General features: G+C 59.1%; 1 protein-coding gene across 1 annotated transcript in view; it reads right to left on the bottom strand.

Moving 5' to 3' along the window:
- Positions 1 to 301: 301 nt before the first annotated feature.
- Positions 302 to 15,428, bottom strand: part of Abcc6 (ATP binding cassette subfamily C member 6) — a 32,508-nt gene continuing 17,381 nt past the window's right edge. The window contains exons 19-31 of the mRNA XM_042698423.1: positions 14,961 to 15,147; positions 13,639 to 13,717; positions 11,720 to 11,840; positions 10,273 to 10,480; positions 9,407 to 9,717; positions 7,425 to 7,624; positions 5,833 to 5,959; positions 4,611 to 4,712; positions 3,269 to 3,415; positions 2,490 to 2,648; positions 1,903 to 2,069; positions 1,153 to 1,347; positions 302 to 1,011 (exon numbers count right to left, since the gene is read on the bottom strand). Coding sequence (XP_042554357.1) covers positions 903 to 1,011; positions 1,153 to 1,347; positions 1,903 to 2,069; positions 2,490 to 2,648; positions 3,269 to 3,415; positions 4,611 to 4,712; positions 5,833 to 5,959; positions 7,425 to 7,624; positions 9,407 to 9,717; positions 10,273 to 10,480; positions 11,720 to 11,840; positions 13,639 to 13,717; positions 14,961 to 15,147 — 2,112 coding nt within the window. The 3' untranslated portion in view covers positions 302 to 902. The remainder of the gene's footprint in view (positions 1,012 to 1,152; positions 1,348 to 1,902; positions 2,070 to 2,489; positions 2,649 to 3,268; positions 3,416 to 4,610; positions 4,713 to 5,832; positions 5,960 to 7,424; positions 7,625 to 9,406; positions 9,718 to 10,272; positions 10,481 to 11,719; positions 11,841 to 13,638; positions 13,718 to 14,960; positions 15,148 to 15,428) is intronic.

The following is a 15,428-nucleotide window of genomic DNA, read 5'->3' as shown; positions in this document are numbered from 1 at the left end:
TCAAGGGAGCCGTCTGTACTCTTTCAGCCGTCTAGGATTTGAACTCGGGGCTTTGCACTGCCCCTTGAGGCTCTTTTTTGCTTTATTTTTCCTTAAGGGTATCAGCTTTATGCCTAACTTCTCCCAGACCTCAATTCTTGTTGTTGCTGTTGTTGGTCGTGGGGCTTGAACTCAGGGCCTGGGCGCTGTCCCTCAGCTCTTCAGTTCAAGGTGAGCGCTCTGCTACTTGAGCCACAGCACCACTTCAGTTTTCTAGTGGTTTATTTGGAGATAAGAGTCTCACGGACTTTCCTGCCTGGGCTGGCTTTGAACCGTGATCCTCAGATCTCAGCCTCCTGAGTAGCTGGGAGCCACCGGTGCCCAGCTCTGGACCTCAATTCTATTTTTGCTTCTGTGGCTGGATGACAGATGCACACTACACTGCCCAGCTTTTTACTGGTTAAGATGGGGAAGGGGTCTCAATGTTCACTTTATTTTTTGTCCAGTCTGACATTGATCCTCCCAGTGTCTACTTCTAAATAGCTGGGATTCTCAGTAGCACCACCGCAGCCAGCGCTGTATTTCTTCAGACTGCATCTGAGCCCGTGATGACCTCCCAAGTCATTTGGGAAAGGTGCGCACAGGATCGCCAGGCCCAGCAGGGTCAGGGCTGGGGCTGGGCCTGTGTTCAAGTTCCCCAGGTGAGTCCGGCGGGCAGCCGTGGTGGGTGCACTGTCCACAGTGGCTCTGAGGTAGACGAGGCTCGCTGGGCCTTGCGCAGGCCGTTGGGGGGAGGGGAGGGCAGTCTTGAGGGTCTGTGATCATCAGCCACCGTGTCTGCCATCTTCCGCCCAGAAAAGAGCCCACTCGTGACCCCCCACCGGACCAGGCAGCCCGCGGTCTCCGGCATGTCCAGGCCTGGCTCAAACCAGCCCTGACTCCTGGGCGAGTCTGTAGAACAGGCCTTTCTGGGCCAGCAGCTGGGCCGGGCTGCCACACTCCACCACCTGCCCCTTGTCCATCACCAGCACCCTGCAGGGAAGGGAGGGACGGGCAGCTCTTTGGCTTCCTTGGGGGGGGGGGGGAGGCTTCCTGTAGCTCCCTAGTCCTGGCCTGCGTGGAAGCCAGGGCCCTGGGGCCGGCGCCCTCCTCCCGGCCCCTCGCCCGTCTCACCTGCTGCAGTCCATCACGGAGCGCAGGCGGTGCGCGATGAGCAGCACCGTGCAGTGCGCGAACCAGCGCCCGAGGGCTGCCCGCATGCGCAGCTCGGTGCCCGGGTCCACGGCCGCTGTGGCCTCATCCAGGATGAGGATCTGGGTTTTCCGGAGCAGGGCGCGTGCCAGGCACAGCAGCTGCTTCTGCCCCACGCTGGGCACCACAAGCAGAGGTTAGTGCCGTCCTGTGTGCCTCAGTCTCCCAGCTGGGGGAAGGGCTGGCTTCTGTTGGTGTTAGGACCTCCCCCAGGGGCCAGACCTAAGAAATGGACCCCACACTGGACCTCATGCTCCTTCAGGCACAGAGAGGTCAAGTGCCTGCCCGAGGCCACAGAGCCCCTGGTGGAGCCAGAGTCACACCCGACCTCTGACTACAGTCTGATCTCCTTGTTTCCCATTCTCTTTTCTCTCCTCTGCCTCCTGTTTTGTTGGTGGTGGGGCTTGATCAGGGCCTGCGTGCTGTCCCTCAGCTCTTCAGCTCAAGGCGAGCGCTCTACCACTGGAGCCACAGGGCCACTTCGGGTTTTCTGGTGACAAGAGTCTCGTGGACTTTCCTGCCCAGGCTGGCTTCGAACTGTGATCCTCAGCTCTCAGCCTGCTGAGTGGCTGGGATGACAGGCGTGAGCCACCCGTGCGCTCGGGTTCTTACTGTGCTGTCCAGCTGAGCCTCGAACCCAAGGTTCCCCCCGCGCCCCAGGGGTGCGCCTACCTCAGGTCGTCGCCCCTGTCGGCACACTCGTACTGCAGCTGGCCGGGCAGCGCCGCCACGAAGGCCTTGAGCTGCACGGTCTCCAGCGCCGCCCAGAGGGCCTCGTCTGTGTGCTCCTGCCGCAGGTCCAGGTTCGCGCGCAGGGAGCCGGGGAGCAGGATGGGGTCCTGGCGGGAGGCGCCCGGGGGTCAGCACAGGCCCCGCCCCTCGCCACGCCCCCAACTATCGCCACGCCCCAACCATCGCCACGCCCCGCCCTTGCCACGCCCCCAGACACCGCCCCGCCCCAGCCCTCAGCACATACCGGCCACGCCCCAGCCCTTGCCACGCCCCTCTCCCGTCCCAGCCCTCACCCCGTCCCTCGTAGCGGCCACGCCCCCAGCCCTTGCCATGCCTCGGCCCTGCCCTGGCCACGCCCCTCGCCCCGCCCCAGCCCTCAGCACATACCGGCCACGCCTCAGCCCTCGCCCCGCCCCTCGCAGCGGCCACGCCCCTCACCACGCCCCCAGCCCTTGCCACGCCCCGGCCCCGCCCTCGCCACGCCCCCAGCCCTCGCCCCGCCCCTCGCAGCGGCCACGCCCCCTCACCTGCGGGATGATGGTGATCCTGCGCCTCAGCGTGTGCAGCCCCACGCGGGCGATGGGGACGCCGTCGATCCACACCCCGCCCTCCGCCGCCTCCTGGAGCCGCAGCAGGCCTCCGGCCAGCGAGGACTTCCCGGCCCCCGTCCTGCCCACGATGCCCACCTGCCAGGGCGAGGCGAGGCCGTGGTCCACACCGGCCAGGCCAGGACCGCGGCGTTACGGTCGAGGTCCGTCAGTCCGTCCGTCCGTCATCCTCTCAGCACACACTTCCGCCCACCATGCACTCTTGTCCCACCCCCTCCATCTCTACTTCCTGCCTGGTGTGCGGTACAGTGGGAGGGGAAGAGGGGAAGCACACACAGGTTAGTGCCCCCCCCCCCCCCCCCCCCGGGCAGCTGGATCCTGCGGCCCACAGTTCGGGGATTCAGACTTTACCCAGAAGGAAGCTGGGAGGTGGTGGAAGGTTCTGGGCAGGGGAATTGATATGCTTAAATGCAGGTTCCCAGAGACCGGGCTGCAGGGGGGAGTCACACTGGGGGGCACGCGCAGCACACTCAGACCTCCCGGGGTTGAGAATGGGGTACTGACAGAGGCGCTGTAGGGAAGCTGGTGGGGTGGGTGGTAGCATTCCCATTTTATAGACGGGAAGACTGAGGACGAGGGCTCCTTTGGCAAAGCCAGGCTCCCAGGGTGGTGCTGGTGCCGTGTCGGGGAGCCGAGGTGGGAGGGGGCTGGGTGGGGAGCTGGGGGGCAGCTGGTGCTCGGCCCAGAGACGCACTTACCTTTTCCCCAGCCTCAATGGTCAGCGACACGCCCCGCACCGCCAGCGGGAGGTCCGCGCGGTGTCTCAGCCCGAAGCCCCGGAACTCGATCCTCCCTTCACTGGGCCAGGGGTGCCCAGCCGCACACGTGGGCAGCCTCCAGGGCGCCTGGCACGGGGGGCGGGCAACAGTGATCCCACCTCTCTGAGCCTCAGCGCCCCGTTTCTCTGTGGTGCTTGGGTCTGAACTGTTTTCTGCTTGCTAGGCAGCTGCTCTACCACCCCCTCTACTTCTCGCGCCTCCCCCTCCCCAGCCTCAGTTTCTTCAAAGCACACGTTTACCGCTGTGATCCAGGGCTGTAAAGACCCATCCACGGAGGCGAGGACCGCGGCTGCACAGAATAAGCGCCTGGCATCTCCCCACGCACGGCGCGCTGCCTCCCATCCCTCCCAGAACTGCTCTTCAAGGCTTAGCGCCCAAAAAACAGCGTCCCGCCGGAGCCCGTGGCTCAGGCCTGTCTCCGAGCCAGTGAGGAGGGGCAGAGCTGAGGATCGAGGGTCAAAAACAGCCCAGGCAAGCCAGGCCCCCGTGGCTCACGCCTGTCCTCCTAACTACGCGGGAGCTGAGATCTGAGGATCACAGTTCAAAGATAGCCCGGGCAGGAAAGTCCGTGAAACTCTTAGCTCCAATAAACCACCAGAAAACCAGAAGTGGCGCTGTGGCTCAAGTGGTAGAGCGCTAGCCTTGAGCTGAAGAGCTGAGGGACAGTGCCCAGGCCCAGAGTTCAGGCCCCACGACTGACCAAAAAAAACCCAAAAAACAGCCCTGGCAGGAAAGTCTCCCAGACTCTAATCTCCCAATTAATCAGCAGAAATCCTGAACTAGAGCTGCAGCTCAAGTGGTAGCACATTAGTCTTGAGCCAAAGGAAGCTCAGGGGCAGCGCTCAGCCCTGAAGTCAAACCCCAGGACCAACACCCCAAAGAAAATGTCCCTTGAGCTGGGGACGGGACCCCATCTTGTCCTGCATAATCTCCTTGGATTCCCTCCTAGCTTAGAACCCTGTTAGGTGGCTGCTTTGGATCCAGCAGAGTGCTACATGTTGCTATGCCCTAGTTCTAGAATGTTCCGTTCCATCAGACCTTGCAGGAGCTGTCACTGTGTAGCTAGTTGCTCTGCTCCTACAAAGTTCTGCCCTGCCCCCTTGTGGCCTGCCTGCCCAGGGCCTAGGGCAGCCCGGGCTCTGCTGCTGCTGCTCGCTGCCGCCCCCCCCCCCCCACCCCGTGCCTGCAGCCCCTGGGTGGGGGGGAGGCTGTGGGGGGCCGAGGCGGAAGCCCACCGCCCTCCCTGTGCGCCTGTCCTCACCTCCTTGGGGGTGCGGGCGTAATCCTGCACGCGCTCCACGGCCACCATGCTGTTCTCCAGGTCCGTCCAGCTGCGAACCACCCACTGTAGTGTCTGGGTCACCTGAGAAAGGGGAGGGGGTGATTACTCAGGCTGGGCTCACTGCCCCCTCAAGGCAGGGTCTGCAGACGGGACCCAGGGGAGGAAGAAGGGCCAGAGAACAGGGCGCACTGACAGCCTGGCACCACCAGGATGACATGGAGCCATGCACCGGCGATCACGCCGGTCATCCCAGCCACTCGGGAGGGTGAGATCTGAGGATCACGGTTCAAAGCCAGCCTGGGCAGGAACATCTAGGGGAGACTCTGATCTCCAATTATCCAGCAAGAAGCTGGAAGCAGAGCTGTGGCTCAAGCGGTAGAGTGCTAGCCCTGAGCGCAAAAAGCTCAGGGACAGCACCGGGTCTGGAACACACGCACACACACACACAAAAGACTGAGCTTCAGCCAATAGCACCCCGTTCCCCTGGAGCCCCTCCATCATCTGGTCACACCATCTGGAGACAGGAAGATAGACAGGATCAGAGAGGGTGTACACCCTCCCAAAGGTACACAGCCAGCCCAGGGCTGCTAGTTACATTCCGACAGCATCCCCAGGATCTACGCCTCCATGGTTTCCCCAGACATCTGAGTCTCCAAGCTCTGGTACCCAGGAGCGATCCTGTGTGCCAGCCAGCGCTGCCCTTCTTCCCGCAGCCTCGCTGCCCTCTCCACTCAACCTCCCTGCCTAGCCGCACCTCCTCTCACTCCTCATGGCCGTCTCCACCCATCGTGACCCCAGCACCCTCTCTCCTGCTGCTCCAGCACGCCCCTTCCGGTCCCTCCCAACACACAGATCCTCTGTGGAGGGGTCTTCCGGTTGACTCAGCTAACGTCAACTCAGCTAACGTCAAGCAGAGCGCGGGCTCTGCTTCTCCACGCTGGCTCAGACCACAGCAGGACGCGGTTACTGTTCGCGCAGCTTTAGAGCAATGCTGCCTGCGCACGCGCCGCCCGCAGACACCGAGACCTATAGATAACAGCATGGAAACGTGGCTCTGCTGTGCTCAGAGCCGGGGCTGGCACGGGCCGGGGCCTGCCCAGCACACACTCAGCCACACGGTTTGCACCCCAGCCTGAAACTCCGCTGCCTCTGCTCTGCCCCCCCCAGCTGATGTGGGGAGAGGGCGCGGGGGCGGGGGTACCTGGAGGGCGGCGGAGATGGAGAAGCCCACCAGGCCGGCACGGAGGTGGTCCTTGCCCAGCACTGCACACACGGCGGCCACGAACACCAGGCCATTCCCCAGGAACTCCAGGTTCGCCGCCAGCCACCTGCGAAGAGAAGCGGGTACGCAGGGGTCCCTCATCTGCCAGGACCCCCCCTTTTCCTGCGCTCAAGGACTGGAAGCTCAGTATAGTCTGGGGGACCCAGCACGGCCCCCTCCCACCCGAGCTAAGGAGTGGTGGTGGACCCCTCCCCCCTCCCCCCTCCCCCCCCATGGGGCCCTGGCACATGCCTGGTGCTTGGCGCAGCTCTGCCGGCCCTGGAGGTGCCAGGCTGTGTCTCCTGCCCGCCTCAGCCTGACCCTCACGGGGTCAACATCTTCACACAGGGCCACTCCAAGGTCACCTCCTCCACGGCCTAACCTGACTGCGCCTCACCTTGGGACCCAGCACCATGGATGGCCTCCCTCCCCGCGGGTTTCCCCAGCCAGGTCACCTGGTCTGTGGCTGCCTCGTTGCCATTGGGCGCCACTGGGCTGGGGGCGGGGCTCCATCCCCAGCACCTAATTCAGGAGCTCTCCCTGATGTCCTGATCTACCACTCATTCATTCATTCGTTCGTTCACTCAGACACCAAGGGAGGTGTTGGGGGCACTGGCAGCAAATCAAGCAGATGAAAACCTGTTCTGCGGAGGCCCCGGGCTTGGCACATAATATCTTGTTCCAACAAGAGGCTGGCATCGTTCCCAGGCAACCGATGAGGGAACTGAGACCAAGAAGTTGACCCTGCTTAAGCCAAACCTACTGGGCACCACATGAGCACAAAAGCTTCCCAGTACCAAGGAAACAAAAAAGTGAGGGTTCATCATCTTCAGTGGCTAGCTTAGGGGAAGTCCTCTTCCTCCTCTAACCACCCAGTCTGCCCATCTACCCCAGGCTGGTGACAGCTGGGGATTAAATGCAATGCACCGCCTGTAGCACGGAAATCAGGGAGCTTGGCACATAGTAGGCACTTTCTTTTCTTTTCCTTTTTTTTTTTTTTTTTTGGTCAGTTGTGGGGCTTGAACTCTGGGCCTGGGCGCTGTCCCTCAGCTCTTCAGCTCAAGGCGAGTGCTCTACCACTTGAGCCACAGCGCCACTTCCGGTTTTCTGGTGGTTCATTGGAGATAAGAGTCTCACGGACTTTCCTGCCCAGGCTGGCTTTGAACCGTGATCCTCAGATCTCAGCCTCCTGAGTAGCTAGGATTACATGCGTGAGCCACTGGTACTTGGCACAGTAGGCACTTGCTGAATGTTCTGACACATAATGCTCAGAGAGGTTAATTTCTTTAATGCAGGATCAATCAGCGAGGCAGGTGGCCGGGGTAAAAGTTGAACCTGTTTCTATCAGCTCAGAAATTCGCCTTACTGTTCTTGGACAACAAAGGAGATTGAGGCTGCTGCTGTTTGTGGGTTCTGGACTTATTCTCCCCCCACCCCATGTGCGGTGTGACTTTGGGGGTCATCTGGGCCTCTCCAGCCAGCATGGCCTCATCTGTGAACACAAATGGGTTCTGCTGCCCCCCAGCTCCTACCTGTCAGCCACCAGTCGTGGGAAACTGACCCTCTGGTTCGCGTCCACGAGCGCGTCGCTCCGCGCCACGCAGGGGCCCTGGGCTCCGAACGCCCGGAGCACGGCGCTGCCCTGGAACGTCTCGGCCAGGTGGGAGCACACGGAGGAGTAGCTGGCCGACTCCAGACGCCGCAGCTGGCACGCGGTGGCCACGTACAGGCTCTGAGGCGGGGCGCGGGGTGCAGGGGGGGGGGGGGAGAAGGCGGACACACTGAGGCAGCTTCCGGGTCTTGGCCATCCGCTTGCTGTGGGACCTTGGGCCCAGTTCGCTTCTCCAGGCTCCGGTCTCTACAGTAAGCGGCCGGCCTGGATTCAAAGCCACCTCTGCCTGAGCCCAGAGCCCATGACAGAAGACATGCGTCCCCCGGGTCCGAGTTTTAGAGAAGAGCTGGAGCAGTTTGTGAGGCACAGCGCTTCCCTCCCACTTCTGCTCTCCCGTGGGAGAAGGCGGCGATGTCCGTGATGAGACCCAAGCCTACAAGTGGTCACGTGACCCAGCTTAGCCAGTCAGAGCATCCTCAGCATTGGGTGTGTCTGACTGGCTCAGGGGAGGGCCCATGACTTATAAAGGACCCACCACAACCGTCCCTGGGATTGCTCCAGGAACACTGAGTTGGGGACTGGGATTGTGGCTTGGTGGTAGAGGGCTTGCCTAGCATGTGGGAAGCCCTGGGTTCGATTCCTCAGTACCACATACACAGAAAAAGCCAGACATGGTGCTGTGGCTCAAGTGGTAGAGCGCGAGCCTTGAGCAAAAAGAACTCAGGGACAGTGCCCAGGCCCTGAGTTCAAGGCCCAGGACTGGCCAAAAACAACAAGAACACTGTGCTGGAGGAGTTTCTGTTTGTGGGGTTTGCTACAGCGAGAGCCCAGGATCGATGCTGAGGATCTGTTTGCAAAAGCAGGCTGAGCAGGGCTAAGCCACGGGTTCTCAAATGCCCATCTGTGCTGGAGCTGTTTAACGAGCTAGAACCCCCTTCTCAAGGGTGGTGAGGTCCCCAAGTGATCGCTGCTGCTCCTGCAGGTCCTGGCCACATTTTGAGATCTACCAAATACATGGACGGTGTCAGCCAGGCTGCGGACTCCAGAAATGGAAGACATTACATTCACTGTCTGTCTGTCTCTTTCCCATCACTGTGCAGCGCAGGCTGGTCCAGAACTCTCCATCTCTAGCACCCAACTCCTGGGAACTGAAATTTACAGGTGTACACTGCCACTCCCACACGTTCTTTTTTTTTTAAGGTTGATTTCAGCCCTTCTCAGGCCCTGGCTTAATACCAGAATCTTTGAGACCTTGCAACACTTCCTTAGCATTCAGAGAATTGGAAAGGAAGAAGCCGCAGCAGTAGCATAAAAGATCAGCTATTGGCCAGGCACCGGTGGCTCACACCTGTCATCCTAGCTACTTAGGAGGCTGAGATCTGAGGAGCGCAGTTTGAAGCCAGCTTGGGCAGGAAAATCCCTGAGACTCTTATCTCCAATTAACTGCCAAAAAAGCTGACCATGGAGCGGTTTTTCAAGTAGTAGAGCACTAGTCTTGAGCAAAAGGACAGCATCCAGGCCCTGAGTTCTAGCTCCAGGACACACACACACACACACACACACACACACACACACACACACACACACACACACACACACACACACACACACACACACAGCTATTAAGGAGAATTTTGCTCTGAAGACCTCACTTTGTAGCTAGGCTGACCTCAAACTGGATATGTTATGCCTTAGCCTCCCTAGTGCTGGGATTACAGGTGGGTGTTACCATGCCTGACTGTTGAAAAAAGCTTTGACATGGACCTTGGGAGACAGACACCCTGGTGTCTCTGGCCCTGGGGAGGCTTCAAGAGGCCGCCCCTCGGTACCTGCCCCGAGCCTGGGGCCTGGCACAGCTACGCTACCTCAGTTGGCCCAAGGAACCTCCCGGCCTCCTCCTACCTGGAAGCCGGCATAGAGGACCATCAGAGGCAGGATGGCCACGATGGCGAGCGGCGTGGCCATGGACACGGCCAGGCCGACCTCCAAGAGCTCGAAGGCGAACGTGAGCAGGGACCGGAGCTTGTCTGGGATGTCCACGTCCACTGTGTCCGTCTCCTTGGAGAAGCGGTTCAGAAGGTGCCCGAGAGGCGTCCGCTCGAAGAAGGCAATGGGAGCACGCACCACGTCCCAAAGGAGCGAGCGGAAGAGCAGCCTGGATGCCCGGATCCCTCCCAGGAGCACGGCTGCCATGGAGGCAAACAGCCCGATGGCTGAGGAGGACCGGGAGGGGGGGGTGTCAGGGCGTGAGGCCGGCCGAGCCCTGCTTCACCCTCGGCAGGGGCCCCCGCCAGCCTGGGGGGAGGTCGGGGAACCACCCAGAACCTCGGCATGTGAACCTTGTTTGGAAATAGGGTCACCCTGGATTTGGGGTGATAGCTAATTCCGATCTCTGGGGTCCAGTCACAGACCCAGAGCTGGTGGCTCACGCTCGTCATCCTCTGGAGGCTGAGATCTGAGGATCATAGTTCAAGGCCTGAAAGGTCTGTGAGACTCTGATCTCCGACTAACCACCAAAAAGCCAGACGTGGAGTTGTGGCTCAAGGGGTAAAGCGAGCGAGGGACAAAAAGCTCAGGGACAGTGCCCGGGCCCTGAGTTCCAGTCCTGGGACTGGCACAGAAGTAAAGGAGAAGGGACTGGGTGGTGGCAGGCATGTGTGTTTGGCAGGGGCCGGGCTCTCTCTAGAGGTTGGAGGCTCTGAAGGTCCCCCGCAGGACATCCAGGAGCCCCCATCTGTGAGTGGATGGGGGCAGGGGATGGGGGGTACCTTGGAGACAGCCGAGGACCCCAAAGACAGAGCCACGCAAGGCGGCCTGCGTCTGCCGCCCGTCCACCACTGGATCATCTGCCCACAGGCTCAGCCAGTAGCCCTGGCAGAAGGAGGCCACTTGCTGGCTGAAGAAGAGGAGGAGGGTGTAGAGGCCCAGCGGCGTGCCCATGGCCCGCAGGTACACCAGGTAGGTGGCAGCCTTCACCTGTAGAACGTGCCAGGCACAGAGCGACAGAGAGATGGGCAAGAGGGGGGTGAATCAGGGCCGGGCCGGGCAAAGCTCCCAAATCCACACCAACGGGGCAGAGGGGGCGCCATGCAGGCCTGGTCCACCTCCCCGGGCCTCCCATCGGGAGCAGCGTCTCCCCTGGGACCCTTCAGGACGCTCCCCTCCCCCACTTCTGCCATAATCCTCCCAGTGAGCCCTTGGAAGTCTGAAGATGACAGTCTGGTTTTGAAGCAAAGGTGTTTATGAGAATGAGATGGATGGATGGATGGATGAGGGGATGGATGTGTAGATGGATGGACAAGTGGGTGGGTGGGTGGATAGATGGATAGATGGATGGATGGATAGATGGATGGATGGATGGGTCAATGGATTGATGGATGGCTGAGTACATGGATGGCTGAGTACATGGATGAATGGATGGATTGATAAGTGGATGGATTGACAGATGGGTAGATGGATGGATGGATGAGTACATGGATGGATGGAGGAATGGATGAATGGGTTGTAGATGGACAGATAAATGAGTATATGGTTGGGCAGCTGACATGGATTGGGTAGATGGGTAGACATTTATGGATGAATGGATGGATGAGTAGATGGATTGATGGATGCATGAATGAGTACATGGCTAGAAGAACAGATGGAGGAATGGATGGATAGGTTGTGGATGGATAAAGGAGTAGATATTTGGGTAGATGATGGATGATGGGATAGACAGGCAGACATGTATGGATGAGTGGGTGGGTGAATGGATGGAAAATGTCTTGTAGGTGGGTGTAACAATGGATGAGTTAACAAATAGATGGTTGGACAGACAGACTGATGAATAAGTAGGTGGATGGGTAGATGGCCAGATGGCCAGGCAGACGGACGGATGAGTGGACAGTTGAGAACCTGGACTGGTGGGTGGGTGGGTGCTGGATGGAGAGGTAGGGTGAGCGGGGGTGGGGGGGTGGGGGGAGGAGTCAACATGGAAGACGAGGAGTGGCCCAGGGACCCGGATGGAGCTAGGCCTGCGTGCTGGGAGTCCCTTGTCTCGTGCGTTGACTCGATGCTTCGTCTCTAAGTGGATCGTGTCCACCCATTATTTTAGGGTGGTGAGGGTTGGCATCTTGTTTGGCACATGGTAGGTACTCGGTCAAGGGGAGTTCGCAGCCCTGTGTCTGGCCTGCTGGGGGAGCTGGCCCGGGGGTGGCCGGGGCCCTGGTGAGTTACCCGTCCATACTGCGTGCTGGCCTCTCCTCCCGGCCCTCTGGCCCCCTGCGGGTCATCTAGACAGGCCCCCGCTGGGCCTTCCGAGTGGGTGCCGACCCCCGCGGGCGCTGACGTTGTGTACCTGTCGTTTGGAGGAAAAATGGCTCAGGGTCCTCCCCCCACGGGGCAGGACCAAGCTCTCAGGCCAGCTGGTCACCACTGACCCCGGTTCCCTCCTTCCTAAAGACACCTGCTCCTCCCAGCATGCTGCCTGGCTCTGCGTCAGCCATCTCTCACCCACCCCCGAACAACCCCACAGCTTGGTTTTCCGAAGAGCCACTGGGGCCTAAGTGTTGCATTGTTTACCCTCTGACCTGTCAGGTCACATGGTCAATTTGGCACAATTCAGATGCTAAAGACTTCTCCAATGTTCCTTTCACCTGCGCATGTGTGCAGGGATTTAGCTGCTTGTATGCCTCCACCTCCCCGCTATTAAAAATGGGCTCTCGCCTGTCATCCTTGCTACTCTGGAGGTTGAGATCTGAGAATCGCAGTTTGAAGCCAGCCTAGGCAGGAAAGGCCGTGAGACTCTGACCTCCAATAAAAACACAGAAAACATGGAAGTGGCTCTGTGGCTGAAGTGGTAGAGCGCTAGCCTTGAGCAAAAGAAGTTCAGGAACAGTGCACAGGCCCCAAGTTCAAGCCTCAGGACTGGCAAAAAATAAAAATGGGGACAGTATCTATCTTCTACTATCTTTCATGTGTTATACTCATTTCTTTTGCAGTACTAAGGTTTGAACTCAGAGTTTAGTGCTGGCTAGGCAGGTGCTTTACCACTTGAGCCACACCTCCAGCCCTTATCTATCATATATTTGCTGTTGACTTATTATATGCCCATCAATTTGCCACCTATCATTTTTAGATAATAAATCATCCATCAGTTTGTTGATCCACCCATTTATCCACCATCCATTCTCCTATTCATCCATTTACCTATCCATCCATCCATCCATCTACCCATCCACCCGTCTATCCACCATCCATCCACTCATCTATGTTCCCAACCATCCATCCATCCATCCATCCACTCATCCATTCACCCATCTATCCGTCCATCCATCTTTGTACCTACCCACCCACCCACCTATCCATCCATCCACCCACCCACCCACTTATCCATCCATTTTCATGTTCATCCATCCATTCACCCATCTATCCATTTATCCATTCATCAATCCATCTTCCTATCTATCCATTCACTCATCCATCACCCATCCATCCACCCATTTTCATATCCATCCATCCATCCATCCATCCATCCATCATCCACCCATCCATCCATCCATCCATCCATTCATCCATCCATCCATCTGTCGCTGCTGATCTTACTCAGGACCCTAGAGCACCCATGCTTGGCTGGGGCTAGCAGAGCAGACCTGGAGGATCTGTCCTCAGCCTATCTCCAAGAACAAAACCCGCTCCAGGTCCCTCTTCTCATCCCTCTGCAACAGCTGGTGCTCCGGCCCACACTGTGGCGGTCCATGGCTGTGTCACAGGCCCACGTGACAAGGACCGGGGGGCTCCGTGGTAGGGCACCACACCCTGATGCAGCCTGCAACAGCTCAGGTGTGGAAGCCTCCAGGCCTTTGTCTCTCTTGCCCGTCAAAGCACCGGCCTCTGCGGGTACTGACCGCCGAGGTGAGCGGCCTTGGTGGCAGCCTGCCCGGCTGCTCTGGCGGGGAGACAGCCCTGACGGTGTCCTTGGCGCGCCGCGGGCATGTGTCATGGTAGAAGCGCACTGTGCCCGCGGTGGACAGGCAGTCCGGGGCCCTGCACCATTGGGCCAGTCAACTGGCATGTTGGTTTTGGAGAATCACCCGCACGGAGCAGGTGGGGGCAGGTGCCCTGCCCTCCCTGTGCTGGGCACCCCAAGAACTCACCTCTCGGGTCTGTGCTCGGGTCCCTGGACTCTAGGGCAGCTTCCAGGGTCACCAGCACCGGCCACGGGGGGGTCCATGTCTGCAAGATCAAGGGGTTCCATCACACAGTGTGTGGGGACAAGATGGGGGGGTGTGGGGTCTAGACGCTGGATTTGACATCTCTCACCATTGTAACCATCACCCTGCTCCAACAATTTCTTTTTTTTTTTTTTTTTGTCCGGTCGTGGGGCCTGAACTCTGGGCCTGGGCGCTGTCCCTCAGCTCTTCAGCTCAAGGCGAGCGCTCTACCATTTGAGCCACCTTCCCAGCCCCTCCAACAATTTCTTATGCCTAGAAGGTTCTTTCCTGGGTGACTCACACCCAACTTCAAGTGCCGTCTTCTCCGGGAGAGACCTTCTCCACCGCTCACTGCTTCCCAGGCTGGGTCAGCCACCCCCAAGCCACAGACCCACAAACAAACAACTGTCACCACTATGAACCACAGAGATTTGGGGGCTGTTTGTTATGTGGCAGCATCACAGCATAAAGCTGACTGATACACACAGGTGACTTCTAACTTTTAATCTCCAAGATAGTGACCTTTAGAGTTCTGATGAAGGTGGACCAGGGCTGAGGTGTTTCCAGAGAAAGGTGGAACCCAAGACTAGAGCCACTTAGGCAAGTCCTTGCTCTGTCAAGGAAAGATGCCATAAAGTGTTTTGGCTAAAAAAAGCAAGCTGTTTGGGTCCACGTGGAGCTCAGTTTACCCATACCCATATGCATAACCATGGACTGCTTTCAGGCCTCAGTTTCCCCACTTGTAAAACGGAGGCAGCTAGGCTCCCAAACCTTAAAGATGTTGTAAAATGTTTCAATGAGCTAATGGATGTGAGGTACATCCCTGGTACTTCCCTCGTCCCCCCACCCCAAATCTTCTAGAACCTTCTAGAACCTTCCTGAGTATCCAGCAGACTTAAATCCTCTGGATTATCACTAGCTTGGCCTGGTGTGGGGCAGCCTTCGAGACACCAAAGTGCTCCTGGCTTATTAAACTCTGTCACAGCTGCGGGCAGAGACTCTGGGTTTGAACACCAAGTTCTAATGGGTAGCCCTGAGCGAATGACTCAGCGTGCTCCGGGGCATCCTCCCGCTCCCCTGTGAAATGGCAGCCGAGATTGCTCTCGTCTTAGAGGGGTGGTGAGGAGCAGGGACACGGCGCGTGGCCTCGGCTCGTGCCTGGGGGAGGCGACGCTCTGTCTACGCCCGTGGTGTCGGGCCTGGGCCTGCAGGGTAGGTGAGACTCAGGCACCTGCCACAGAGACTCAGCAACGCCCACCCAGTACCTCCTCCTCCAGCGCCGCCGTCTCTGCCTCCAGGCTGTCTGGCTCCATCCAGCAAGTCCACCAGGGCGCCGTTCCTCTGCAGAAGCTCCTGGTAGGAGCCCATCTCTGCGATGGCCCCGTCCGCCAGCACCACGATCTGATCAGCCTGGGGCAGGACGTGGAGCGCGTGGGTCACCAGCACCCTGGTCTGGGTGGAGGGGGGAGAGGAAGTTACACACACACACACACACACACACACACAGACACACACACACACACGACTATTTCCTGGCTTTCTGCCAGAACGCTGATCGCTTCTCCGCCCTCCTGAAATGAGAACATTGTACGAGGTTGAGAACAAGCTCCCAAGCAAGGATTAAGTGCTGCTGTGCGCCACTGAGATCGAAGCACGGGGCGGTGGTGGTAGAGGTGGGGTTATTTGGTACACGGCATTGCCCCAGCAAAAGCTGACCAATACAAAGTCCAGTG

This window comes from Dipodomys spectabilis, unplaced genomic scaffold (assembly GCF_019054845.1).
Source record: "Dipodomys spectabilis isolate Male_0828 unplaced genomic scaffold, ASM1905484v1 ptg000231l, whole genome shotgun sequence".
NCBI classification, from domain to species: Eukaryota; Metazoa; Chordata; class Mammalia; order Rodentia; family Heteromyidae; genus Dipodomys; species Dipodomys spectabilis.
The sequence above is the reverse complement of the archived record's forward strand: the minus strand, read 5'-3'. Positions and strand labels throughout refer to the sequence as shown.